General features: G+C 49.3%; 4 protein-coding genes across 7 annotated transcripts in view; 3 read left to right on the forward strand and 1 right to left on the reverse strand.

The window, feature by feature from the left end:
• Positions 1–11,879, forward strand: part of LOC108135884 (microtubule-associated protein futsch) — a 48,809-nt gene extending 36,930 nt beyond the window's left edge. For 3 of the 4 annotated variants that reach the window (XM_041707118.1, XM_041707119.1, XM_041707117.1), the window contains exons 8-10: positions 50–6,643; positions 7,209–8,622; positions 8,688–11,879. In XM_041707118.1, the coding sequence (XP_041563052.1) occupies positions 50–6,643; positions 7,209–8,622; positions 8,688–8,857 (8,178 nt within the window). In that variant the 3' untranslated portion in view covers positions 8,858–11,879. The remainder of the gene's footprint in view (positions 1–49; positions 6,644–7,208; positions 8,623–8,687) is intronic. The other variant, XM_017256789.2, reaches the window with a different exon arrangement.
• Positions 11,880–12,090: 211 nt separating this feature from the next.
• LOC108135891 (putative gustatory receptor 2a) lies at positions 12,091–14,920 on the forward strand. Its single transcript, XM_017256807.2, has 4 exons — positions 12,091–13,725; positions 13,968–14,036; positions 14,092–14,181; positions 14,239–14,920. The coding sequence occupies exons 1-4, from the start codon at positions 12,718–12,720 to the stop codon at positions 14,326–14,328; spliced, it is 1,257 nt and encodes a 418-aa protein (XP_017112296.1). The 5' UTR covers positions 12,091–12,717; the 3' UTR covers positions 14,329–14,920.
• Positions 14,921–17,736: 2,816 nt separating this feature from the next.
• On the reverse strand, positions 17,737–21,676 carry LOC108135894 (BTB/POZ domain-containing protein KCTD5). Its single transcript, XM_017256811.2, has 5 exons — positions 21,156–21,676; positions 20,044–20,229; positions 19,917–19,982; positions 19,669–19,853; positions 17,737–19,343 (listed from the first exon to the last, which is right to left on the reverse strand). The coding sequence occupies exons 1-5, from the start codon at positions 21,339–21,341 to the stop codon at positions 19,331–19,333; spliced, it is 636 nt and encodes a 211-aa protein (XP_017112300.1). The 5' UTR covers positions 21,342–21,676; the 3' UTR covers positions 17,737–19,330.
• A 485-nt stretch (positions 21,677–22,161) lies between these two features.
• On the forward strand, positions 22,162–22,816 carry LOC108135899. Its single transcript, XM_017256816.2, has 3 exons — positions 22,162–22,304; positions 22,378–22,617; positions 22,693–22,816. Exons 1-3 carry the CDS (start codon positions 22,208–22,210, stop codon positions 22,734–22,736), a joined length of 381 nt encoding a protein of 126 aa, XP_017112305.1. The 5' UTR covers positions 22,162–22,207; the 3' UTR covers positions 22,737–22,816.
• The last annotated feature ends 2,949 nt before the right edge of the window (positions 22,817–25,765 follow it).

The following is a 25,765-nucleotide window of genomic DNA, read 5'->3' on the forward strand; positions in this document are numbered from 1 at the left end:
TTATATTTTTGACTAAATACATAAATATATATTCTTTCTTTTCTTCCAGGACGAGAAATCGCGTCCTTCATCCGTTGCCGAAAGCGTAAATGACGAAGGGGAAAAGCCAGAAAGTCGTCGAGAATCGGTTGCCAAGTCCCCATTAGCTTCGAAAGAAGTCTCCAGGCCAGGATCTGTAGCTGAAAGCAGTAAGGATGAGCTTGAAAAGCCAGAAAGTCGTCGGGAATCGGTTGCCAAGTCACCATTAGCCTCAAAGGAAGTTTCAAGGCCAGGATCTGTAGCTGAAAGCATTAAAGATGAGTTTGAAAAGCCTGAGAGCGTCAAGGACGACAAGTCGAAAGATCCCTCTCGAAGCGAATCGCCGACTGAAAAGTCTGCCGTAATTTCAAAGGAGTCTTCGCCCAGGCCAGTATCTGTGGCAAGTGACCACGAATCTGCCGTCGCTACTGAGGCCGAGTTGAAGTCTTCCATCTCCCCCAAAGAAGCGTCCCGCCCAGAGTCAATTGCTGAAACTGCTTCATCACCAATTGAGGAAGCGGCTTTGGAGTTCTCGGAGATCGAAGTCGTGAAAAGGGCTAGCCTCGCGCTCAGTTTACAAACGGGCTCAGGAGGAAAACTGCCAACGGACTCGAGTCCTGTTGACGTGGCCGAGGGTGACTTTTCTCATGTCGTCGCTTCTGTTTCCTCAACCACAGCCACTCTTGCCAAGCCAGCCGAGCTCTCGCAGGCTGCTGCTGCTGTAACGATCTCGTCTCCTGTAGACGAAGCTCCAAAAACACCGTCTGCTCAGGAGCTGGTATCCCGACCAGATTCCCCTGCAGAATGCGCAAGTGAAGAGATTGTCAAGGATGAAAAATCGCCCCTCTCGAGGACCGGGTCAATTGCAGAAACTCACAAGGACGAAAGCCCAAAGGATGACAAATCTAAGTCTCAAGGTGCCTCTAAGGAATCTTCTCGCCCGGAATCAGTGGCAGAGACAGCATCATCGCCCATCGAGGAAGCACCGAACGACTTCGCACAATTCGAGAAAAAGGGAGTGTTACCTTTGAATATTGACGCAAAGGGTAATCTCCCAACATTGTCGAGTCCTGTGGATGTGGCTCATGGCGATTTCCCCCAGACAGCCACCCCCACAAGCTCCCCAACTTCAGGCCCAACCAAACCAGCTGAGCTTTCCAAAGTAGACATTGAGAAGACAGCATCGAGTCCGGTAGACGAGGCTCCCAAGTCCCTTATTGGATCTCCGGCAGAGGAACGCCCAGAATCTCCTGCTGAATGTGCCAAGCACGATGTTGCCTCAAAAGAGCCGTCTCGGCGCGAATCAATTGCCGAGAGCGTGCAGTCCGAGACTTGTAAGGACGAAAAGTCCCTGCAGACCTCTAGGGAAACGTCCCGACCGGCCTCGGTAGTGGAAAGCATTAAGGACGAAGCCGAAAAATCCAAGGGATCATCACGTTCACCATCTGTTGCAGAAAGCATTAAGGCGGAAAGCACAAAAGATGGTAAGTCCCCTCTTGCGCTGGTAGCGGAAGTTCTTAAAGATGGTGCCGAGAAACTAAAGGAACCATCGCGTCCACCATCTGTTTCAGAAAGCATAAAGGGGACAGCAACTAAGCAGGGCCCTTCGGAAGGAGTAGTGGAAACTGATGCCAAGCCAGCTCTTGACTCTCAACCAGAAGCCGATATTGATGAAGCTGAGAAATCAAAGGAGCCATCCCGCCGAGAATCTGTAGCAGGAAGCGCTAAAGCAGAGAGCACTAATGATGAAAAGTCTCCACTGGCATCGAAGGAAGTCTCGAGGCCAGAGTCCGTCACAGAAGGTCCAAAAGATGATGCCGAGAGGCCTGAAAGCCGCCCAGAATCGGTCGTCGATAGTACAAAGCCAGAAGCCAAAGATGCAAAGTCCCCAACAGGGTCAGCTGCGAAATCAAAGGAACCATCCCGGCGGGAGTCTATAAAAGATGAAAAGTCTCCCTTTGCCTCCAAGGAAGTGTCCCGACCAGCCTCTGCTGTAGAAAGTCTAAAGGACGAAGGCGAAAAGCTGGATAGCCGACGTGAGTCGATTGCTGAGAGCCTTAAAGCAAGTAGTACCAAGGACGATAAGTCCCCGGTGCTCTCCAAAGAAGCCTCAAGGCCAGAATCAGTTGCAGAGAGCATCAAGGGTCAACCGGAGGAATCTGAAAGCCGCCGGTATTCCCTTGTCGAAATCAATAAACCAGATAGCTCCAAGGATGAAGCCTCCCCCCGACCCGGATCCGTTGAGGAAAGTGTCAAGGAAAAATCTAAGGATCCATCCCGATCAGAATCCGTCGCGGAGAGCATTAAGTCCGAGGGTACGAAAGACGAAAAGTCCCCACTTGCTTCAAAGGAAACTTCCCGGCCGGAATCGGTTGCGGAGAGTATCAAGGACGAAGCAGAGAAGTCCGATCAAGCGGAAAAATCCAAGGATGCTTTTCGACGGGAATCTATTGCAGAAAGCATTAAGGACGACAAGTCAGCACTGGCATCAAAAGAAGCCTCTCGACCAGCATCCGTCGCAGAAAGCATTAAAGATGCAGCTGAAAATGCAGAAAGTGAAAGCGTGAAACCAGAAACTAGCCCACAACCCGTTGTAGAAAGCGTCAAAGATGAAGACGACAAGACCGCAATCCGCCGAGATTCAGTCGCCGACAGTACCAAGCCAGAAGAAAAAACTCAGTTTGCGTCGAAGGAAGTTTCTCGACCTGCTTCTGTGATGGAAAGTGTCAAAGATAAAACTGAAAAACCAGAAAGCCGTCGGGAATCTGTTGCAGAAAGCATTAAAACCAGCAGTTCAGTGGAAAAGTCTGCTCAGGCCTCAAAGGAAGTATCCAGACCACCATCAGTCGCACTGAGCGTCGGAGATGAGTTTGGCAATTCCAAAGAAACCTCTCGACGTGAGTCGGTTGCAGAAAGCACGAAGCTAGACAGTACCAAGGACTCCAAGGAACCATCTCGGCCTGAATCAAAGGTGGAAAGCGTGAAAGATGAATCTGAGAAATCCAAGGCACCATCCCGACGAGAATCTGTCCAAGAAAGTGTAACATCCGAAGGTGTAAAGGACGATAAGTTTTCGTTGGCTTCAAAAGAAGTGTCTAGACCGGAATCAGTTGCGGAAAGTACAAAAGATGAGGCATCATCTCGACGGATATCGGTGGCGGAAAGCGTGAAAGATGCTGCCCAGTCGAAGGAGGTTTCTCGTCCCGAATCAGTTGCAAAATCTCCATTGGCATCCAAAGAGGCTTCCCGTCCAGCATCTGTTGCAGAAAGTATACAAGATGAGGCTGAAAGGACCAAGGCGGAAAGTAATAAGGATGAAAAATCACTTCTGGCATCTAAAGAAACGTCCAGACCGGCGTCCGTTGTGGAAAGTGTGAAAGATGAAGCCGACAAGTCCAAGGAAGCATCTCGGCGAGAGTCCCTGGTCGAAAGCGTTAAGGCGGAAAGCAGCAAGGGTGACCAATCTCCCCAGGCATCCCAGAAAGCATCGCGACCAGAGTCCGTGGCAGAGAGCGCTAAAGACGAAGCTGAAAGACCAGAAAGTCGTGCCGAATCTGTGGCCGAGAGTGATAAACCGGAAAGTGCTAAGGACGAGGAGTGGACAGCAGCCTCGAAGGAAGTTTCACGACCGGTGTCCGTCGCGGAGAGTGTAAAATCAGACGTCTCCCGACCGCAGTCGGTGGCAGAAGAGGTCATTGATGGCAAATCAAAGGAAGCTTCGCGCCGCGGATCCGTGACTGAGAGTGTAGAGGCTGCGAGTAAAAAGAGTGACTTGCCATCCGCCTCACCCAAGGAAGCATCGCAGGAGGCATCACGTCGCGAGTCAGTGGACGACAAGTCATCACATGTCATCATAAGTCCAGGCAAGTCGCCGGCTGCCTCGAAGGAAGCATCCCGTCCTGCTTCGGTGGCCGAGACCGCCTCCTCTCCCATCGAAGAAGGTCCACGCTCTGTCGCTGACTTGACTTTGCCACTAAGCCAAGTGACAACCGAAAGCAAAGGCAAGCTTCCCACTTTGTCGAGTCCCATTGATGTGGCTGAAGGCGACTTCTCGAAAGTAAAAGTTGAGTCCTCCGCACAGCCAGCTGCTCTCTCCAAACCCGCGGAGCTCTCCCAGTCGGATACGGGGCACACAGCCTCCAGCCCCGTGGACGAGGCATCTCCTATCCTGGAGGCCAGTGAGGTTGTGGAGGAGCATATCGCCGCATCAGCAGAAGCAGACTTACTGGGTATTGAGGAAACTAAATCGTCATTTTTCGAATCATTCGCCACAAAGGTGGATGAGAAAGTGCAGATGATTGAGAGCTCAGTAAAGCAGGTGGAAGAGAAGATCGAGAGTTCGGTGAAGCAGGTGGAAAGCACTGTAACAGAGACCCTGCAGCAGGTGAGCAAGGAGAGCAGGGAGCAACTGACAGAGATTAGCTCCGTTCTGGATACCAAGATCAGCAGCGTGACCAGCCTGCTCTCTACTGCCTTGGACACAGTCGAAAAGAAGGAGCACCAGGTGACCGAGAATGTGAGTGAGAAGGCAACCGAGCAGGTTACCGAGCAAATCACTATAGTCACTGCGGAAAGTGGTCAGGAGAAGAGCAGCCTGGATCTGGGTACGTTCTCGGAGCTGCGTGAGACGCACATCACCACCGTGGGCTCGCCCGAGTTCACGGTCACGATCTGCGAGCGCGATGAACCCGTACTGCACGACATCAAGGAGGAGGACGAGGAGCACCGCTCTTCGCCGCCCAGTGATGGCGACAAGACAGGAATCCTGCCAGCCCAGCCGATGCGACCGCTTTCGCCGCGCGAGGAAGAAGTGGCCAAAATTGTGGCAGACGTGGCCAAGGTTTTGAAGTCCGACAAGGACATCACCGACATTATACCCGACTTTGACGAACGCCAGCTGGAGGAGAAGCTCAAGTCCACCGCCGACACAGAGGAGGAGTGCGACAAGAGTGCACTGGAGATCTGCGTGAAGGCGGAGATCGAGTCCGAGAAGTCATCGCCCGACCAAAAGTCCGGCCCCATTTCCATCGAGGAGAAGGACAAGGTCGAGCAGTCGGAGAAGGCGCAGTTACGGCAGGGAGTATCTGCTGTCAGTCGCCCGGAGTCAGTGGCCAGCCAACCAGGGGAGGAGGAGGGCCAGACCAAGGAGCAGTCATCCCCCGTTCCAAGCAAGGAAGGATCACGACGCGAGTCCGTGCTCTCCTCCAAGAGCCACAAGAATCAGGAATCATCGCGCCCCCAGTCCGTTGCCAGCCAGGATATCGACATGGACATCAAGATCTCCAGCCAAGCATCTAGCACTAAGAAAGAGCTTCTTCACTCACTAACCACTGAAACTGTGGAGAGCAAAAAGTCAGAGGAGAAGTCGAGTGTGGAGTCCGAATCCACTTCGATAACCAAGTCCACCACAATCCTCTCCAGTCAGTCGGTGCAGCTGCGAGAGGATTCCACTAGCGACTCGTTGAGCAGCAGCCTCAAGGTGGAGGACAGCTCCCGGCGCGAATCACTCTCCAGTTTGCTGGCCGAGAAGGGAGGCATCAGTAGCAGCAGCCTTTTAAAGGAGGACATCAGCACCGCATCAGCATCCCAGCTCGAGGAGCTGCTGGTGCAGTCCGAGGAGTGCTCATCGGAGTCGATTGTCAGCGAGATTCAGACCAGCACCGCTCAGACCAGCAAGTCGGTTAGGGAAACCAAAGAGACCAGGGATACCAAGGAAACCAGCACCAGCAGTTTCAGCAAAGACGAGAACCTCAAGGAGACGGTCGCCGAGTTTCTGGCTACCGAGAAGATCGTCTCCGCAAAGGAAACCTTCAGCGCCGAGGCCACCAAGACGGCCGAGGAGTGCCTGAAGAAGGCCACCGCCAGCAGCACCCAGCGGACGCTCTTCGTGGGCACGGACGAGTCGCGTCGGGAGTCCTTGCTGAGCCAGACCAGCGAGGGCCGCCTCACCCACAGCGATCCCGAGGACGAGGAGCCCGACGAGGAAGACGACGAGCGCGCCAGTGTGAAAGAGGGCCGTTCCAAGTCCATTGCTACCATCATGATGACTAGTATTTACAAGCCTTCCGAAGACATAGAGTCAATTGCCACGCTCGCCGAGGAGGAGCACGATCAAATGGAGGACACTAAGGCCACCTCCACCTCCACCACCACCAGCAAGGCCACTACTCTCCTGCAGTCCAGTGAGCAGAGCAGCAGCAGCACCACCACCAGCAGCAGCTCCAAGACCTTCGCCTCCAAGGTGGAGTCCATCACGCTCACACAAATCGATCAGATCCCGGTTGAGCCCGCAGATCGCAAGACGCCGCCCACGGCGCCCGTCAGTCCCGGCGCCAAGCCATCAAGCTCGTCGGGATCTGCTGGTGGCTCTGCAATGGGAGCTGGAGCCGGAGCAGGTGGCGGAAAGTGCGAGTCCAGCGCAGCCAGCATCGTCTCCTCCTCGGGACCGCTGTCGCCCAAGGATATCAGCGGCAAATCCAGTCCCGGCGCCCTCACCTCGGAGAGCCAGTCCATTCCCACGCCGCTGGGGCGCGAGTCGCACACAGAGACCCCGGAGTCATCGCCCAAGCCCACGTCGCCATTCCCGCGCGTCACCAAGGACGAGCTGAAGTCTCTGGAAATTCAGGTGGGTCACAACAGAAAGTTGTAATTATAGTATTACACCCTTTACCCTAAGAGTGAAGGGGTATAATAAATTCGTTGAAAAGAATGTTAAGCACGCCATCCAAATGCGAATTTTTTCGATGAACATGTTCGGTTCGGTCTTAACTTATTATATATTGCCTGCAAAAGCAAGTGATATACCAACAAAATTAAATAAATTAATTGAATTCGACTGTGAATAGCCCGCTCTACACAGGTAGAAGATTCAAAAGCCGAGTCGATCTAGCCAATTTCCTCTATCCGTTCGTGTGAAACTATAAATTCCAGAGATTTGCCCAGTTCTTTGTGTTTGTTTATTTGATCAATATCTAGCGAAACACACAAAACTGTTTCAAATCGAACTAATATCTTGGTAGTTAACATATTAACATAAATTTAAATGTTTGCTGGATCTTAGTTTGCAGTAGTGACTCTGCAGATGGCACCACCTACAACTTAATTGTTTGCTGGGACCGTATTTATTTTTAAATTGGTTAGCTTAGTGAAAAAAGTTGATTTAAGGAATTTCCTTATTTCACTCCATACAGCAACACGAACAGGAGCAGATGCTAGCAGAAGCAGGAGCAGTTGCGGCCGGAGCTGAATGTGAGGTGGAACTGCCCGAGCTTCACGAGCTGCGTGGACTCGAGAGCACCACGGCTCTGAGCGGCAGCACAGAGAAAATAATCACCACAACCATCACCACGGTGACCAAGGTGATCTCGGCGGACGGGAAGGAGATAGTGACCGAGCAGAAGACGGTGACCACCACGGACAGCTCGGAGCCGGACAGCGAGAAGGTGGTGGTGACCACCACGCGCACCACCAGCGAGAGCGAGCGCGACCAGCTGCTGCCCAAGGAGGTGGCCCTGCTGCGCGGCATGCACCGCTCCAGCACTCCTGGCAGCGAGGACGACGAGGAACTGCTGCTGGGATCCCCGCGCAGCGCCACCAGCTACGAGCTGCAGCTCTCCAGCTCCGGCGTGAGCAAGCGCTCCGACCTGGACGCCGACGGAGAGGGTGAGGGAGACGGAGACGAGAGCCAGGACGACATTCCGCCGCAGTACGGCAGCGAGGAGCACTCGACGGCGCGCTCGATCCTGCTGCCGCGCACGGTCGACCCCATGGCCACCTCCTTCTACGGTGCCCTGCCCGACAGCTTCGACACGGCGGTGCTGAAGCCCAGCACCGAGCCCATTCCCATCCTGGGCGCCGCCCCGTCCGGCGATAGCCAGTCGTCGGAGAGCGTGGAGAGCACCAGCCAGACCTGGGCCGGCCACAAGTTCCTCGATCAGGCCGACAAGGACTTCCAGCGGGCGCTCGAGGAGCACGTGCAGGCGCGCGGCGCCGAGGTCATGTCTTCCGTCACCGCCAAGTACTCGTACTCGCCCTCGAAGGCCGAGGAGATGGAGCAGATCGTGAGCAGCACAGCGGAGCGGCAGCGCTTCCCGCTGAGCGATGTCCAGCGCTCCCGTGTGGCAGAGAGTGGCTTTGCCACCGTGGGCAGTAAGCCGGAGGAAGCCGCCACCGTCGCCGCCACCACTACTGTAGCCACTACCACATCCACAACGAGTTCCACTGGAGCCCTGCCCAAGGACCGTCTGGAGGAGTGGGGCAAGCCCTTGGGCCTGCCATCGCCAGCACCTCTGCCCGTAGAGGGCGGGGCCGACATCCGCACCACGCCCAAGAAGGAGCGCCGCCTGGTGGCCACCAAAACGCGCCTGAACAACGAGAAGAATCTGCGCAAGCGCAGCGAATCGCCCAACAAGGCGGCCAAGAAGCCGGCGCCCGTCTACGTGGACCTCACATACGTCCCGCACAACGGCAACTCCTACTACGCCCACGTGGACTTCTTCAAGCGGGTGCGAGCCCGTTACTACGTCTTCTCCGGCACGGAGCCCAGTCGCCAGGTGTACGATGCGCTGCTGGAGGCCAAACAGACCTGGGAGGACAAGGAGTTGGGTGAGTAGATCTGCAGGCCTTGCTCTTTAGTGCCGGGCACTCAAATCTTTTTACTTGATCTACAGAGGTCACCATCATACCCACGTACGACACCGATGTACTGGGCTACTGGGTGGCCGAAAACGAGGAGCTGCTAGCCAAGCACCGCATCGACCTCTCGCCGTCCGCCTCCCGCTGCACCATCAACCTGCAGGACCACGAAACCTCGTGCTCCGCCTACCGCCTGGAGTTCTAGGCCACGGGCTTGTTTATTACATTCGACGATGACTAAGCCAGCCCATAACCGTAACGCACCCAACCAAAGCAGCAGATAAGGAGCAGGAGAAGGAGTGGAGCACTGCCAGAGGATCGAGTCCATGTGGGCTTACAAAGTGCTTGGACTCGGACTCTGGATGAGGATGAGGATGAGGACGGGGATGACGACCACAGCAACAGGATGAGAATGACTATGAAGACAATGCAATATGGCTAGAAATAAAGCGGACGCAGGCTGATATGGCGGAGTATGGGTCACGCGAATGACGCCACTTTGTTTGTCAATGCCGCCTATTGAGCTTTCGCCGCCGACTTATTTCTGCCAACCAAAAGCTACGTAATTAATTGATATTTAGTTTCAACCGATTAATTACCAAACAGTGCAATGCAGTGGACTGTTCGCGAAGAAGAATACACTTATTTATTGCTTTCATTGAATAACGTCAAGCTACCTTGCCTAGTAATCCAAAGATCAAAATAGTTTTCAAAACCGCATAGCTAAAATATACAAAGGAAAAACAAAACAAAATGTCAAATGACAAACGACAAATGACAAAGCAAGAAAGCATGAGAAGACACACTATATATTTAAAGAAATTAATATTCATGTTTAACGTATTAATCGAATCTTTAACGAACCCTCGCATACCAGAGGTATTCGAGTTTTAAGGCGAGATTAACTAACTGCAAGTGTAAGGCCTGCAAAGTACGAGCGCTATGTAGCCCTAGGATCATAAGCGACTAAACTTAATCAAATGTTGAAGGCTAGCAAGCGACTTAAATTACGATTTACATTAACATTAACAAGAACCCTTCACCCAAGCAAACCGATAAATAACCCTGATAATGTGCCTCCCCCGAGATATTGCTATTTCCAATCGTTTTCGTAGTCCATCCTCACAGTTTCGTTTTGTTTGAGATTGCGTTTGGTTCCGTTGTTACAGCAGGCAGCCGCAGAAAGACTTGAAATCCGAGCAGCTATAGCTATAGCAACCGATATACGTACACTTCCACTTCCACATAGGGGAGCTCTAAGAAAAGGATTGAACTGAAACTGAGAAATGGGAACAGGAAACTGGGAGGGGTAGTCTTGAGAACACGTTTAAGATATGACGCTGTTGCTGAAGGATCGCAGATGAATGATAAGGAGGTGTTGGACGAAAGGACGACGACGAATGCTGATTTTACAATATAGGGATAACAAGGGTTAGGATGGTAGCGGGGTGGGACTAGCTTAGTTTGGAAGCTTAGGTTGGGTGGGTTGGGGTGGAATGGTTCAAACACTGAAACAGCTATTGTGAGACAAATACGAGGATGAGCAGAGAGTCATAACTAAATACGATTAAATATGAAGTACACAAAGTGAATGAAGGTTATTTTTCTATATTTTTTTTACTTTTTCATAGTCATAGAATAACAAATTTGCAACAAACAAACAAACAAGATAAATATGCAGCAAAAGCAGGAGAAGCAGGCAATTTTAATCAATGTAACCACAAGGTAACCACAAAACGGAACAAGCAATTCGAGGCCACAGCAAAACAGTCCAAAAGAGCCAGTTACAATTATAAATTATAGACACTCGAGACAGACTTTTTAGGCTACGCGTATATTTTTGAGTTGCTTTTTATATACACAACAGCAACAGATCCGGGAGGAGCTGCAGTATGCAACATGCAATATGCAGTATGCAATATGCAGTATGCAATATGCAGTATGCAACATGCAATATACAGCATGCAATATGCAACAGGCAGGCAGCAACAGAAAACAGTCAACTGGCTACCGTCCAGTCTACAACCGTTTGATAAGCAACCAGCAAAATTTAAGCAAAATTATACACACGTAGGGCTAAGAGGGGCGGGGGATACGATAAGGTTTATTGGGCCTTATGATCGCAATCCCAATCCCAATCGCAATCCAAAATCGCGTTCCCCGTCCGACCAGCAGCACATGGGATTGGGCTTTTGAATGCCAATACCGATCATGCGTCTTTCGATTATTGAGTAGCATTGCAGTCTCCGCTTCAAGGATTTTAAATTTATAACCGAGAAAAAACAAAAGATGACATTTACTAAATATTCATTTCTTTCCAAATTCGTGCGCTAAGCGAAACAAAACATAAACTAAACCGAAGTAGGTAAAGATAAAGAATACTCACACATGAACTATATACACTATATATATATATATATATATATGTACTTGAGCGTATTGATGTTGCTTAAAACGAAATCCCAAAAAAAAAGAACTCTTCTCCCAGCCAGAAGACATTTTTTGCCTTTCACAAAACGAATTTTCCCTAAGATATGAAAACATGAAAATTAAAACAAAAACTTGTTAACTTTTCCCCCGTTCGTTTGCGACTTAAGTTTCGTCGAAATCAGATCAATCAGATCAGACTATACACTACCCACACAAATTACACATGTATCCATTGCCTTATATCCAGAGAACAAACAGATATCTGCATCATACCTTATATTAGTGTAAGAATCAAATACGATATGTACGACCTATGAGAGTTTGTTTGTTGAATTTGCTTTTACTTTTTAGCAGCTTCGATTTAAATCAAATATACACTAAATGTACACACCCCCGCGCACACACGCACATGCACACGCACACGAGTGTGTGGCGAGTGTCTGTGTCTGTGTGTGCGTGTGTGAGAGTGTGTGTGCTCTATATAATCATTAGTACAGCAAGTGCATGCAGAAAGTAAAATTGTTATAAACAAGAGTCGAGACGAGCCGAGCCGAAGTATCGCTGACTGGCGGATGCGGATATAGCCATAGCTAAAGCCACGGAATGACTAGTCAGGATCAGGAGTCGAGTCGAGGAGAAGGTAGACAGGGATAGAGCGGGCCAGCACAAAGATCCGATCACAGGCAGAGGTTAGCGCGAAGAAATATATATGTATTACATTTTATGAAACGTCAAGCTTATCTCAAGAACTATTTCCAAAACAAAATCTGAAATTATAATAAACGTATTTATGTGAAGCTCGGGTGCGTTTTACTCTCCTTCGCGGTCCCGGTCTCAATCCCCCAGTTGCAGGTTCCCGTCTCCATCCAGTTTTTACCTGGCTAATTTCAGAAGAGACCCACCTTGGAATGCTTGATTGATGACCTGACATCGAACCGGTGGCCTAATTGATAGTGATAGATGGCCACTTAGCAAATCCGGCATTCGAACCCATTTGGTCAAGAACCCGTCCACAAGCAGTCGTCAAAAGTCGGTGTTCGGATTAGCTGTCCTGTAATCATTTGGTCCCGGATGACAAAAGCACAAAAGTGGTAAGTTTGTTGTATCCGCTTTTGGTAATTTATTTATTGTTTATTTTTATTAATTTTTTTTAAGTTTTCCGTATCTGCTGAAAAGTGGTAAGTAAGGTGTATCTCCTTTGGGTAGTTGATAAATTGTTGTTGTATTTATTAATTTCTTGGATATATTTATATTTGCACTTACTTAATCTTAACTTCCGGAATCCACTGACGTAATGGCAGCGCTAATTTTGTAATTCAGTGAATATGTCTAAGTAGAAGTCCTTATTTCTCTGATACATTCATCTAGGTTCGAACCGCGTGTATATTTGTTTGCTATGTTTTCTCCTTAAATTTTGCTTTATCAACTTTGTGTTGTCGAATCCTAAAACCATTCAGTTCGCCTGGAACACTAGACTGCCGAAAAAAAAAGTTATCCATGATTAGTCGAACCAAAAGTTAGATGGGCACTTGACTAATGGAACAGAGTAATGATAAGCTAATCTAATTGATATCTAGCCCCTCCCAGATACCGACACCAAGCTACACACGCGGCAGACAGCAGCTGGAACTCGGCATGGACACGCTGAGGGCTCTGGAGCTGGTGCACCGCGTCTGCCAAGTGTGCAACCTGTGGCCATGGCGCCTCGCCGCCCCGCCGGATACGGAGGGCCTCCTGCTCCGCCGGTCGCGCTGGCTGGAGCTCTACGGCTGGACTGTGCTGACGGTGGCCAGTGGTTTTACCGCCTACGGTCTCTTTCAGGAGAGCAGCGGCCAGAAGCAGCAACAGCAGGAACAAGAGGAGGAGGAGGGCGCCGAGACTACTATCACGAGCATTGGTCACACGGTGGACTTCATCCAGCTGGTGGGCATGCGGGTGGCACACCTGGCTGCCCTGCTGGAGGCACTGTGGCAGCGGCAGGCGCAGCGGGAATTCTTCGTGGAGCTGGACGAGATCGATCGGCAATTGTCCAAGGCCCTGAGGGTGGACGTGGCGGCCGGTCGCCTCCTGATGCGCCGACAAACGACACGTTGGGCCGTATGGATCCTGTGGGGCTATGTGGTCAGCCAGAGCCTCATCCTGGGCGCCAAACTGCTCGCTCCGGGCCACCGTTTCCCGATCTACTGGATCTACTACCTGTTGCCGCTGCTCGTGTGTGGCCTTCGCTATTTTCAAATCTTCACCGCTGTCCAGATCGTGCGCCAGCGCCTGGACGTGATCCTGGTGGCCCTGCAGCACCTCCAGCTGCAACAGAAAAGCCCCGGGCTGGAACCTGTGCCCGAGGAGCAGGCCGAACTCGAGCAGGTGGCCATGGACCGGCTGGTGGCCGTGAGGCTAGTATACCAACGGGTGTGGGCTCTGGTGGCCTTGCTGAACCGCTGCTACGGAATCTCGATGCTGATGCAGGTGGGCAACGACTTTTTGGCCATCACCTCCAACTGTTACTGGATGTTCCTCAACTTTCGGCAGTCGGCGGCCTCCCCCTTCGACATCCTGCAGATCGTGGCCAGCGCTGTGTGGTCGGCACCCCATCTGGGCAACGTGCTTGTCCTCTCGCTGCTCTGCGACCGAACGGCCCAGTGTGTGAGTAGGAAGGATCAGATCCGGGACTAATACCCGTCACTCGTAGAGTAAAAGATTACACAAGTGATTTAGGCTCTATAAAGTTTATATATTCTTGTCATGTCCGCATGTCTGTCTGTCCGTCCGTATGAACGTCTTAACCTCGGGATGTTTATTTTGAAATTTTTAAGCTTTATCTAATTGTCGGGGCACTCGACAATAACGTGCCTTGGTCTTTCTAACTCTTTCTATCTCCTTTCCAGGCCACTCGCCTGGCCCTGTGCTTGCATCAGGTAAACGTGGATCTGGGGAATGAGTGCCACAACGCTCTGGTAGGTAATTAAGTTGACCAAGAAAGATTCCCATTAATAGTCCCCGATTCCCCAGATAACCCAGTTCTCGCTGCAGCTGCTCCACCAGCGGCTCCACTTCAGCGCCGCTGGCTTCTTCAACGTGGACTGCACGCTTCTCTACACGGTGAGTGCGAAATCCGAATAGAATCCAGTAAAGTCGCTAAAGCCCAGCATTTTGCAGATTGTGGGTGCCACAACCACGTACTTGATTATCCTGATCCAGTTCCACATGAGCGAGTCCACCATGGGCAGCAGATCAACTGGAGAATAACCACCGAGAAGCAGAAGTGGCAGCTGAATGATCCAAACACCATGCACGAACATAATCCAGTTTTATCTAAATGCAAAAATATTGTATTCCTATCTATGATGCTTAATGTAAACGCCAATTTATAAGCAGCAGCAGTGTCGCACAAACTCTACCTCTAGAAAATTGATTCAGATAAAAATTTTTGTTGAGCGGATTAAGAAAGAAGTGATAAGAACCTCCACCTCATGTCCCCAGCAGTTCAAAACAGCCAGCCTTTGGCTTAGGGTCGCATATGAGCCGAGATATCCTGCAAAAATACTTTCAAAGAATATTGCTTAAAAAAGTGTTTTTGCAGGCTAACTCACTTAAAACAGGACGCCCATAAAAACAGAGTTACTGTTTCGTACTCCTGAGGACCCAAGCCAGCGAACCCAATCACTTTTTTCCCGATCGCGATCAATCAATTTGTACTCCAAAAAGAGATTTTTATTTTTTTTGCTGGAAAAAAAAATAACATGTTTGAATGCCAATCGATGGGGAATCTTTCTACGAGTTCAACGGGGTACGACACTCCATACTAAGGCCACGTTATCCCTGTGTTTTAGCCAAAACAAAGATCGCAGTTGCAACATCCTATTCAAGAAAATTGTTGCATACTTTTGGGTAGCAGATCATTGTGCTCACTGACATTGCAGCTACCTACCAACATTTCTGTTCGCCTGGTGTCTGAACCCGACAAATCTTCCAAATTGACCGACAAAATGGTGCCCAGATTGAACAAGAAGCCGGACTTGATCGTTTTATAGCTCATTTTTCGATCATTTTACACCAGGCAAACATGAAGTCCAGTAGGTGACTACTAGGTTTCAGCTGGCGCACATAATCCGTAGCAAGTAACTGCGGATAATTTTAGGCAGCCTCGAACAACGGTTGTTCTTTTCATAATGGTTGTCAATCGCATATTTCCCCTCAGCGATTGGCCAATAGAAAGAAAGCTCACTGGAAAAGAACCGTTGCTTCTGACACAAGTGCAGCATAGAGATGGGGAACCACGTTGTTTCTTTGTGTGTGTCACGGGTTCGACACGCCAGCCACGAAAAATCACGAGTGCCCCTTATATTTGTTGTTGGAGCAACGAAATAAATTTTCACGCGCCCATCCCTAATGAAACGAAAAAATTAAACTTTGGCTACCTGCTAATGGTTTCTGTTCGCCTGGTGTTTGAAATCAGAAATCATCAGTTCATAGATAAAATTCATCACCAAATTCATGTCTCTCAATCAAATTCAAATCTTTCTGGATTTCAAACACCAGGCCAACATAATCCGCAGCAAGTAGCATCTAGTAATTTTAGACAACAGCAATAACGGTTGTTTTTTTTAAAATGGCCGCCATAAATATGATTGCCCTAAGTGATTGACCAATAGGAAGCTAGTTGTCTGGAAAAACAACCGTTGCATCGGAGCCAGCCGCTGCCTAGAGATGGGCAACAACGTTGTTTCTTTGTGCGTGTCACGAATTTGGCACGATAGGCACGAAAAATTAATCAATTCGCTTGTATTTGAATGGGGCTTGCCGAAAATGTGTAAGCACGTGACCATCTCTAAAAAAGCCTTGATCTAAGTTATCAGCTGATCGTTTTACACTCGCTAGACGTTTATGGTCGCCTGGTAACTCATATGCAGAAATCTTTGAATTTGTTGTTGCAACGCCTTTATTTTATACCCTCGCACTGAAATTTTATATAAAATGTTCGTAAACTTTTTTTGCCCATTGTACATTTAATAATAATATATACAACTGTTTTTATGATTTCGAGGTGGGCTTTCTTTCTTGGTGTATGAAATCCCGGCTTGAGCAATGGATGATCCTACGCGATAAAGGCCAAGAAGTGGTCACCTACGCCTTGAGGTGCTGTAGGTGAAGAGCGGTGCCCGCTGCTCGGGAACGATGCAGAATGCGACGCGCCGACATGGCCCGCACCTCCTCCAGGTGATACTCCTCCAGCCACTTCTGCATCGCCGGCAGAACCGAGCTGCTGGCCAATGCGAGCAATGGCCATTCAGAGCTGCTGATGTAGTGCATCCCGGTGGTCGTACTCCTCGAAGCTGTCCAGCGTATTTGAGTGCTACAGGGCCTCCAGCAGCGAGCGCCACACCAGCGGAAAGTGGGCGGCCAGATCCTGACGCTGCTCCAGGGCTCGGCAGTGCGAATTGGTGTCCTGCCCCCCGCGGTGCCGTCGAGGACGCGCCAGTAGCCGTAGAACGAGCAAATGCAAGGCGGATATCCTCACCTTAGCCTGCAGTTGTCGCAAGTGCTTCATTCGGGCCGGCTGTTTGGAATCGGAGGGCTACTCATATCCGCCCGAGTCCCCAGTCAGGCAACCGTAGTCTTGGTTGCCCACCAGCAGCAGGCGCTCCCGGGAATTGGCAGCCCCCTCACTGACCACGTCCTGATTCCGTGGCTTGGCCAGCGATCGCAACTTGCGCACCTTGTTCTTGCGGCTGCAGAAGCGGGGCTTCTGAGCGGGTTGCTGCTGCTTCAGCTGCTCATGCTCCTAGCCAAAGGTGGAGAGCTTGAGACGTTTTTTTTACAGGCGCAACAGGTCGTGGTGCCCGCTCGAGCGCAACTCCGCGATCAGTTCCTGCAGACGCTCCGCCGCCACGCCCAAGGAACGCCCTGCTGGTGGTGAGTTGCATGTGCTCCTGGCGTTTCGCCTAATCCTGATCCGCTTCAGATTCCGCCTTCAAAACGGCATCGTGCGTTTCCAAGTCCTGGAATTTATTTAAATTTCGTTCCACGGCAGTGTGCCCAGATTCCGTGCCGCTAACTGTAAAACTGTAAATGGAGGTGGAAAATCATCAATTTTTTTTCATCTTGTCGATATTTCGCAGGAATCATCGATAGTATCGACATTTTAAGTCATTTAAAAAAATTGTTACCCAAAAAATATTACTTTAGTTCATTACAAAATGTTAATGCTATGCTAATCTTATAATATAAATCATTCTTTATTCATTTCAGCCTGATTTCATTGCCAGCAAAATTTGTTCACGTTTTGATTCGTATTCGATTTAAAAAAAAGTTCCAGTTTTTAACGTTTGAGGTTTTAATTTTATAAAAAGTTGCGTTAAAATATTGGCCTGAAATTTTGTGTCGATTTTCTGGGCGATTTAATGAAATATAAATTTTCCAAAAATGGATTGTTGAAAAGTGATCTAAGCCAGTACTTCCAATTCCATAACTTTTGTTACATATGTCCTATTTTGAAAAGGCATACTTTTAAAGCTTAATTTAGCTTAATTTTAGCTTAATTTCTAAAATTCCGCGTTAAAATTTTGTTTTGTAACTTCGAGTTGTTGCACAAAAAAAAAGGCATAAGCCAAAAATTTTAATTTTTTCTACCCAGTTACAGAACTCAAAACAGTGTTTTTAAAAAAGGGATCCAAGTTTATTCATATATATTCATATTGTGTGTGAGGGATTGTCAGACGGCCTGGACAGGGGGTAATCCGGTCCAGCACCAGCTGCAGCTGCGACTGTAACTAGGGTACAGAGCGGGTTCGGATTCGGGGTGAGTACATCCTTATGGGGTTATAGTAGGGGGTTAGGTTATCGTATTATCTTTAGCAATTGTTGCCGTGTCTGTGTATTACTTGCAGTTGCCTTTTTCTGTATTGCTAAGTGCCGGACACTGCGTCCGGCATACTCGGGCGCTGCGGTACGTCTACTTGCTAGTGTAAAGGTTCACCTCTCCGCCAAAATAATCCTCGTAAGCATAAGTTATACTCTATATAATCTGCACTTCGACTGCCGTGCACGTAAAATAAGTCAAAATGGATACAAAATGGGTACGAGTAGGTGGCGACGTTCTGGATCATTATCAATTTGTTTGTTTTCTGTTTTCTTTTTCGTGTATAAATTAGTAACTATTTAAAATTATATACATTCATGTACTTATCGTATTATAGATATCATGCCTGTCTGTACAAAACGTCGCCGATTAGGTTTTTCGTTTAATATTTCTCATTTTACATGGCTCCCCACTATCAATTTGTATGTATTTCCTTTAAGTGCAAGTTCACATAATTTCAGTCGTGATTCAATTGATTTCCTTAAGATGATATCTTTGCTTTGCTTGATTTAAAGCTCAAGGTAGTAAAACCGGGTCTTCACAAAACGGAACTAACACGCTTGAATCGGCTTTCTAAATTCCGGGGACGGGGATGCGGACACAGGACTCGTAAATGCAGCTTGAACCTAGTGTAGGTACTGTAAGTCTGTTGCTTAACCAAGGGAATCGGAATCGGAATCGCGACTGCTCCAGCGAAGTGTCCGCTGCGTCATCGGGGCTGTTATTGTAAGCACGATAAAAACTACTAAGACTAACCCTAAAAACTCCCGCTAATGTGTATATCCCTAGCTTAATGAGTGCCCCAGCTGTCTGACGTGGCTGGTTTAAGCGTGCCATCCTCTCTAAGCGAAGCTGAAACTCGAAACTCGAAGCTGAGGCTGAGTCTGACTATGGGGCGCATCGAAGCAGGGCTGGTTGTCGCGTAGTCGGGTCTATCTGGTCTACTATAAGTTGAACACATGCACGCCCGCACACAGTGCTGCAATTAGCCAAGCCAAGCGCACAACGGCACCGAGGCGAGATTTAATCGCAGTGGTACCTGTTAACTTTGTATCGAATGCAAATGATGCATAATGCGTAGTCTCTGCTTGGGTGATTCCAGCTGATCTTGGTGGGTGATCTGTGTGAGTCTGGCTTTGATCTGATCTCGTGAGGTGTATCCAGTGTGTGGTGTATCCAGTGTGTGGTGTGGTGGGTGACTGATCTGCTGTGCAGTGGCTGGAGCTGGCTGATCTGGCTATGACTTCCTGGGCTGCATCCAATTGGTGTTGTGTCGGTGTGGCTGACTCTGATTGTGTTGCCGATCGGGAATGAGTTGTTAGTTGTTTGTCGATGACGGGGAGTTCGGATTTAGTTTTTAGGGATTGCGTATAAATACATATAACGCCTTTAAATTCCAAGACTGTAATTGAACAGAGAGAGAGGGAGAGAGAGAGAGAGAGAGAGAGAGAAAGAGTGCGTCAGTCACAGACAAGGGTTCTTAGGTTCTACGAAACCCGTATGTACAGATACAGTCTAAGTCTAAAATGTTGTGCGTTGCTAGCAAAGCGCAGCGGACCAAGGTCCACGGTTCGCTCGCTTTAACAATAAATACATATATGCAGGCCTTCGACTTGCGGTTCCGTCGTTTAATGGCCACAAGACTGCGCCAACACAGCGAAAAAGAGCGAGAGAAGAACACGTGGTCGCTGCTCTGTGGTGGATGGTGGGATGGTGGATTGTCTTACATTCGCGATCCCTTCTGCTGCAGGACCTTGGCCCGGTCGTTGAGCTCCAGCTCTCGCCCGGCTGTCGTGCCGCACTCCTTGGAGACCACGCACAGGAACTCATTGTTTTCGAAGGGCCCGTAGTTGGTGTACTGCATGCTGATCAGCTGCTCGAACCGCCAGCCATCTGACAGCGTTGAGATCATCTGCGGAGGGAGAAGAATAGAGCTGGCTTGCTGCTGCTTCGGTACGCCGCTGAAGGGACTCACCTGGGTCAGTTCCTGCTCGCGGCACTGCAGCACGCGGTACACGCGTTTCTTGTCCGCATGCGGTCGCTGAAAACGTATTTGAGTCAGTTGGGACTGCACCGAATGCTTGGCTTTGGTCTTATCTCACCTGATCCCTGTGCAGGATGCACTCCTTCAGCAGAGCTATGAGCTGCGTCACGTTGTAGAACTCAGCCTCCTCCAGCACGCCCTCCTCGGAGACGCCATCGAGCACCAGCTTGCCGTGACGCAGATAGTTGAGCACGGGCGCAAAGTACTTGGGGTCCCTGTCGATCAGGTAGGCGCCTGTCTCGTCCTGCAGGCGAACCAAACGCGGAATTAGTCACTGCATCCGTAATGAATTGGCCACGTGTCACTCCCGGCTGAAGCGGACTGTCACTGGCAATGACTCCGACTCCGACTCTGACTCTGACTTTGACTTTGCCTGTAAGTTTTCCCCGCTGCACCTGCAGCTGATTGCCTGCCACAACGATAATCACACCACACCACACCCGCATCTCTTTGCCCTGACAGAAGGTGAATAGCAAATGGCGAGGGTCTTTTTTGGCCCCAAACAATTTAAGCGCCCGTTTAGGCAAGGTAATGGCTGGTCTGCGCTGAGCTGGGGTGGCTGCCTTAATTGGCGGGCGTGTGGGGGTGGTGAGCACGGAATTTAATCAATAGCAAAAGCAAAAGGCGCGGGCCCCGCTCAATCACACAGAGAACAAAAAACTTTTTAATAAAAACTGTTCTGGATGGGGCGGGGGGGTGTGGCGTCTGAATTGTTTATACAAAGCCTGTGTGCCTCTGGAATTTCTCGCTGTCTCGCTGCTTGTTCACAGTGGATTTATGGCTGCGGAGCTAGCGAAATGTTTGTTTGTGATTATTGTCATGATGATTATTTGGAGGTGGGGTGTGGTGCACCACCCACCGCCCACTCGACGGCCCAAGGACTCGTCGGCCCAGCAGCTAAATCAGGGCCTGCTGCCACAGCTAACTGGAACACCCTCTGCTGTAGCTGCAGCTGCAGCTGCACCAAATGTAGGACACTCTCTCGTGTGCTCTTTTTTGACCGAACCCTGGCCTAGATCCCCATCCCCCACCGGTCCCCAACTGCTTCCGCTGCATGACCTGCATTGGATTGGAATTGGACTGGCGCTTATTACTGTCATTAGGCGGACCTCAGCCTACTGCGGCTATAAATAGGGCCATAAATGCAGGGCACACAGCAAGCACACTCACCTTGTCCGATATCAAGTCGCAGTCCTCCTGAATCAGGCGGGAGAGGAAGGAATTTGGGTCACGTGAGAGCGTCGTCTTGGTGGTGAGGAAGTAGGTGCCGCCCACGTTCAGCTTGACCCACTGGTCGGTGCCCTGCTTCTTCAGCACATTGGGGCTCTTGCGGGAGTTGATGAACACGGTGCTCATGGTGGTGGTGTTGGCGATGCTGGTGGTGGTGCTCCTTTGTTCTACTACTGCTGATGCTGCCGATGCTGCTCCTGCGGAGGCGTGGGTCCGACCTGGAGTGGTGGCTTCCGTGTCGCTGCCTGGACCACTGACTGCCCTTGGTTTCGCTTGCGATGGGTATCGGTTTCTGCCTCAGCCTCAGCTCATGCTTTTCCTTTGCCTCTGCCTTGCCGCTCTGGGGTCACTTAGCTTCTGGCTTTAGTCGCTTTTCTTTTAGTTAATTTGCTGGTCGGACTAAAAAAATGTAAATTTACTAATGAAAACAAGGGTTGATGGCGATAACAAGTCTTATGAGAAATCGATACAAGGAGTCGAAAGTGGGCAGACCGATAGGTAAGCCGATATAATTAATACTAAAATGTTCGCAGGCCTATGGATTTTAACTTAATGAATGTGCGGCCACACTGTTCTCTACCAGTGTGCATCGATAGGTTTTGTCGCCTGACCAAGGCTGAGTGCTACTAATTGCGATGACTTGACCGTCAATGGTGAGTTTCTCAAATTGAAGTTTAAAATCAAATGCAGGTTGGCTGAGGGCAAGACTAAGTAATTGAGCTAAATGCTACAAATTTCGTTGACCTCAATGAAGTGAGCTGACTTTTGCCGCCAATGGTGAGTTTCGCAAGTTTAAATTAAAACTAAAATTCCGCTTGGTTACGGCCAAGATTAATTAATAAAATAAGCTGAGTGCTATAAATATCGACAATGGTGAATTACTCGAATTTAAATTTGAACTCAAATGCGGCTTGGCTGAGGGCAACTTTAACTAGTGATCTTGCTGTCAGTGTCAGTAAGTGCGTGGCCTTTAGACAGTGCGAACGATCACCATGGCTTTTCGGCCCCTTTTGCTGCTGCTGGCCTGTGCCAGCGCCTTGGCCCATCCGATGCTCTACAAACTGAATCCCGACGAGAAATATGAGGCAGGTGGGTGCTACAGTGCTACAGCACAAGATGAATCACGCCATGGACCATTATCCCGCCATTATTCCCTTGCCAGATCTCGTGCCCGTCTCCTCCACCGTGATTCCGCTGACTGTGCTGGAGGTAAGCTACGGAGCAGGTGGCAAGCCCAGCGAGGAGTACAAGGCGGCCTACCTCCGCAAGCTGCGCAAACAGGTTCTCCAGCGGGCGGACAAGGACAAGCAGAACGACGAGGACGACGAGGCGCCCACTGTGCTGGGCCTGTCCGACTCCCTGCTCTCTCCTGCTCCCAGCGATGCGGACGCCCTGATTACCGGTGGGTTCAACTCAACTCAACTCAACTCCCCACTCAAACTCAAACTCAAGCTATCCCATCCCCGTTCCATTGCAGTGAAATCGCAGCAGCTGGAGAAGGCCAAAGTCAAGGCTGTCTGAGCCACGCTCTGTCTTCAGTCTTCAGTCTTCAAGCTGATGTCATGGCGAGTGTGGAATATACGACAACTAACCCAATCGCAGCAAATCTTGTTTTGGCTTCGGGCTAATTGGGCGTGTGTGGGCGTGGACGTGTAGGATGACGTGGCGTCACATACAAAGTAAATGTGGAAGAGCAAGGCAGGAAGCTGCTGGGAACGGAAGGATGTATGTTGTCAACGAAATCGAATCAAACCTAATGAGGCTCCTGCTATTCGATTGGGAAAAAGACGATGATGAAATAACCGCCGCAGTTGCTGGGGAACATTAGCTTTGCCCTTGGTCAGGGGCTGAACAAACCAAAGAGCAGCACAAAGAAGAATGAGTTGGAATGATGCTACAGTGGGGTTGCTTTTGAGGCCAGTTAGTCGATGCCACCGTCCGCTGTGTGCCTTTGGCTTATAGGACTCAGGTGAGACTTTCCCGCTCGACTGCCTGTCCAAACGCAAGCTGACAAGACATCGGACTGCTCTCTTTCTGACTACTTTGCTGCTTTACTGCTTTGCTACTATCTTTGAGCCCCGTCCCGCTTTGTGCAGAGCCGTCAATGTGGCTGTCATAGACAAGTCACAAGTTGCATGCCACTACCGGAGAACGTGGAAGGGACGTGCAGCCCATGGAGCACATGGAGCCCATGGAGCCCATGGAGCCTATGCACCCACCATAAAATCTGAAATTCCTGCCACCCCCAAAGCGCCACGGCTGATTAAACGGACTGAAATGCTGATGGAAGGCAACTATTTTCGCTATTTGTGCTATCGCCTTAGGCACGTACATAATTTGAATACAAAGGCCGGGCAGGTGGTGGGCGGTGGACTGAAGTCTGTCAGGTTTGTGCCACGTCTGTGTGGATTAACCGGGAGTATCCCCATCCCCCGCTCCGCGTTAGGGTCACGGCGTTGGGTTGGAGCGTTGAAGAAGTGTAAACTACACGTAAACGATGTTGTCACTGTTCCGCCCAAGCGCCTCCTTGCAAACACACTTCACTTGCCTTGGCTTTGCAATGTGATTTGTGTAGATGCTGCCGTTGGTGTTGTTATTCCGGTTCGATCTGCACATTTTATGCTCCACTTACTATACACTTTGCTTACCAAGCCACGGACCGAGGGCAGCCTCTTTTCATACCAGCTCTGCTGAACCAATTAATAGCTGCGCCTATTCAATACCGAATGCTAATATTGCGTATACGCCCACGTGCCCATTCGGATGTGTGTCGCTCGAGTAGTTGATGTTGATGTTGATGTTGATGTTGATGTTGATGTTGATGTTGCTGATGATGATGCTTCAGCGGAAGAGTGGTGGTTATGGCTGCTGTTGATTGTTGTCAGCGACAGATGCCATCAAATCGAATGTCAAAACGAATGACGTGTGAAGTAATCGTTTGCGCGGTGCCTCTTTTAATTTATGGCAAAGAGAACAGTTCTGGCAGGTGACAAGAGGAAGGGTGGAGGTGGACAGAGCCTTGTGAACCAATCTGCAAATAATAGTAAAACATTATTTAAGCTTTTGTGTCGTTGGTTGCATTTTAAAGAACTCTGAGGAGAATCAAGAGAATTGGTGGGGTTGGCATTTGACTGGTATTTTATAATACATCTTATTTTGAAAAACACAATTAAGCTCAAGCAAAGTTTTGTCATTATTACGAATTTATTTCAAAGAGCCTTAACGGGTGTTTCTGACAAACGTTTAAGAACATTTGAAAATTATATTTTAAAGTTAGTTTTCATTTTTATTTAAACAAGAGATTTTTGTTATATTTATTTAAATGTATACAAATAATTATTATTAAGGAATTTTATTTAAAAAAACGACCTAAATTTACAGACCAAAATTTAAACGATTCTTGGAAAACGATTCTTGGAAAACGATTCTCGTTCAATGATAAATATATGGCTGAAGGGATAGTTGTGAGGAATTAGGTTTGCAGTCGTTTTCCAGACAACTTGCAATAAATCAGGCTGGGAAACGGGAATTGGGAAATGCACGTCAATCAAAGAGGACAACTAGACGCCGAAAGTCCTCTGATCGAGGCGAGGGAGGAATGGGAATGGGCTGGGAATTTGCGACACAATACCAATCCAATTCCAGACTTGACTAGGGAAATGAAATGTCATTAGGCTCCGAATTTGTTTTGTTTGGGCTTGTTTCGTTTTTGCGGGCGGGGGAGAAGGGTCGGCGTGGGCGTGGCCGGGCGTGATCTAATTGCGGATTTGGGTCGCGTGCTTGTTTAACGAGCCTCGGATGCAGTTGGTCATCCGCCATCTGCCGCTGGCTTCCAATGCTGTGGCCGTTTCTGTTTCTGTTTCTGTTGCTGTGGCTATTTCTGTTTGCCTTCTGCCCCTGTTTGCTCTGCACTCGATGGGAATGGGGATTTGTGGCGCCCGAAGTATGCAGCGTGGGAATTTATGCAAATAAGTGGGTGTTTGGATGGTTGAAGGTGGCGAGTGCTAACTCAGAGTTAGAGGGTTCGGCCTAATTGACGCAAGTTCTGTCCCGTGTCTTGCAGCCGATGGGGCGACTTGAGCGGCCTCCAATGATGTAGAAAATAACTTTAAACGTGGACATAGTCGGGGGCCCATGTTACGCTTTTCGAAATTTCCGAATTTCCGCACTTCCGTATTTGCATGTGTTCTGGGGGGACAGAGTCCAGGCAGCACGGCTGAAATGTCTATTAAATGATTCGAGCCCTGCCAACACACTTTAGCTCTCTCTCTCTTTCTGCCTGTCGGTGTTTTTAGTGTGTGTGTTTGCTTTGCAGGAAGGGAGGAGGAAAAGGAAAACCCTTCAGACTTCAGATTTCCAACTTCACAGAGATGCCTCGCAGGCAACATCGGCCCAATGAAATCAGCGTCAGGCAAACAAAATTGTACTAAATACACACAAGCACACACATACACACTATGTTTGAAAAAGGAAATATAATGCAAAGGAAATTATAAGAAGTCAAAGCCAAAGGCAGGGGGAACCCAGAAGGACGTAGCTGTGGAGCTACC

This window comes from Drosophila elegans, unplaced genomic scaffold (genome assembly GCF_018152505.1).
Source record: "Drosophila elegans isolate 14027-0461.03 unplaced genomic scaffold, ASM1815250v1 contig_149, whole genome shotgun sequence".
Classification (NCBI taxonomy): domain Eukaryota; kingdom Metazoa; phylum Arthropoda; class Insecta; order Diptera; family Drosophilidae; genus Drosophila; species Drosophila elegans.